The sequence below is a fragment of the Oratosquilla oratoria genome, chromosome 5 (assembly GCF_046742065.1).
Source record: "Oratosquilla oratoria isolate Oo_2021 chromosome 5, ASM4674206v1, whole genome shotgun sequence".
Taxonomy (NCBI): domain Eukaryota; kingdom Metazoa; phylum Arthropoda; class Malacostraca; order Stomatopoda; family Squillidae; genus Oratosquilla; species Oratosquilla oratoria.
In genome coordinates, this window is record NC_134781.1 from 19,379,603 (window position 1) to 19,382,102 (window position 2,500).

The 2,500-nt window shown below is 43.9% G+C and overlaps 1 protein-coding gene across 11 annotated transcripts in view; it reads left to right on the plus strand.

The window, feature by feature from the left end:
• Sp1 (transcription factor Sp8) overlaps window positions 1–2,500 on the plus strand; it is a 611,561-nt gene that overhangs the window by 585,174 nt on the left and 23,887 nt on the right. For 7 of the 11 annotated variants that reach the window (XM_076184971.1, XM_076184975.1, XM_076184977.1 and 4 more), the window contains one exon: window positions 2,225–2,470. The exons of 3 other annotated variants lie outside the window; for them this stretch is intronic. In XM_076184971.1, the coding sequence (XP_076041086.1) occupies window positions 2,225–2,470 (246 nt within the window). The remainder of the gene's footprint in view (window positions 1–2,224; window positions 2,471–2,500) is intronic. One more of the 11 variants, XM_076184973.1, reaches the window with a different exon arrangement.

Here is a 2,500-nt window from a genome sequence, read left to right on the forward strand (position 1 = left end):
GCCCCCTTCCCCCCAAAGCCCCGCAAAGCCCCGCAAAAGCCCCCCACCCCTTCAAAGCCCCGCAAAAGCCTCCCACGCCTTCCACCCCGAGCGTGATGTCCGCGTCACGCTGTCCACGTGACGCAACTTGTATAACGTGACACGTATTCAGGGCGCATATACACACATATGCACACACACGCTACAAGAATCTTGAATAATTCCTTTGAATCGTCACTGTGTTAACGAGGTTAAGACATTTAAGCTGATGTTGACCATTTTTTTTAATCTCCCCAAAATCCAGCAAGTAAATCAGACATTACAAACCAGAACCGGGAAGACTAATTATGGGGAATCATTATGACCTGGGCATATTCTAGAAATAGCAAAATAATAAAAGTATTTACAAACGCCTTGATTTTGCATGTAGCCCTTCACATTTGAGTTAGTTTACATTATATTCTGAAATCTGCTTTTAGTCGAAATCCTATAAAAGTTAGACAACAAAAATGGAAGGTACTGAGATACACATGAATACCAAATTTGCAGAAACATGCGACAAAATATTCCTTGAAATCTGATTACATTGAAAATAATTATATAAAGAACTCAGTGGGTTGATTAATAAACGAAAAATATTTTACAAAATATTGCAAGAAATTGAATCAAGAATTAATACGCGATTTGTTCAATATTTAGATGTAGTTAATTTTCGCGAACCTCAAGAATGTAAATGAAATAGACGAAGAGGTAGTGTTTCCTTACCGGAAGGATCTCACGGAAATTGATTAAATCAATTTGCGGCACCAATTTGTTGCCTCTGGCAACTAAAGCATTAACTTCAGGATTGACTAAAATAAACCTCGTCATCAATTACTAGCGATCTTTGTTCAATGTTCAAGGAGAGGATAACTATTAGTATTTTTGTGTCAGTGTGTGTACATAGGAGTGAAAGTTCAATTTCGAAAATATAAAGAAAAACAAAAATCTTCACGGGTTCAGAAGGCTTTAGGTGCCTAACTTGATATTTGGTATAGTTAACGCTCACACGATCTTAGTTAAATTTTGTTAAATTCTATTCGTGTTATGTAAAATCTGGCTTCTTGAAGCTCAGCGCTGTCACCTGGTGGACGGTTTGCCAAACAGACAGACACAGACACACACACACACACACACACACACACACACACACACACACACACACACACACACACACACACACACACACACACACACACACACACACACGTGTGAATTCGTTGCAATGTTTCCTGCTTCATTGTTTGGTGGCAGATTCAGTGTCGAGATTGATACAAGAGCAAAAGCAGCCTTGAGCTATCTCGCCCTGCCTGCCATGTGTCTGCCGCGTGTTTTGCTTGTTACTACGATGCTGTTACTCTTAGTCCCGTAGGTTGCCGTAGTTTATCTACCGATTGTGACATTTTTTTCTTACCTTGATTCCTGTCTGCTGTTTTTTTTTTCTGGGCTTCCTTGTTCGTGTGTATGCATTTGTTTTACATGAAATCTGGTGCTAAGTATTTTTATTTGTCTCATATTATTTCCCCTGCTTTCTAAATTCTAAATTACAAATTTGTATACACAGTTGTTTTATTTGTTTTGATTTTTTTTTCTTCAAAATGTTCACAAATTATTTCCCTTGCTTAGGAGGATTTTCTAAATCTGTCATCTCCAACTTTCCCTCCCAGGAGCCTTGCTCCAACAATTTTCCCCCAACAATTTCCTCCCACAATATTCCCCCGCATTATTTCTCCCCATACACATATTGTACGCGCCTGCGGGCGCTCGCACCGTATCCACATTCTAACACACACACAGACACACACACACACACACACACACACACACACACACACACACACACACACACACACACACACACACACACACACACACACACACACACACACACACACACACGTGTACACATGTACGTGCACACAGAGACATGCAGGCACGCACGTACAGACATAGACACAGACACACACACACACACACACGCGAGATACAAAGGCGGGACATCACGAGCGTAGCTCCTCTTCCCGTAAAATACAACTAGGTAAACACGCACCCTCCATGTATCCCCCCCCCTCACCCCGACTCTCCTCTATGATGACACATCCCCCCCAGGACCTTCCCATGGACTCTCCCCCCTTCCCCCCTTTCCCCCCCAAAGCACAAACGACAATATTCGTAAGGCCTATCAGTTCGTCGTCCTACCTTGCAGTCCGTCAACTACCCGGTGGTCAACTATCCGGCCCTCCACTTAGTGAACTATCCAGCCATCCACTCCGTCAACTACCAGGCTGTCAACCAAGCCCCGACCAACCAGCCGCCAACCACGCAAGCCACTCACCCGTCCGTTACCCACGCCACCAGCCCCCTCGCAGCCACCAAGGTTAATGTTACATCAGTGCTGACCCCTCTTACCTCCGAAGCCTCGAACACTCGCGCGACGACATCCGCGAAAACCGTAAGCTGGGTGACCTCTTGTGCCATGTAG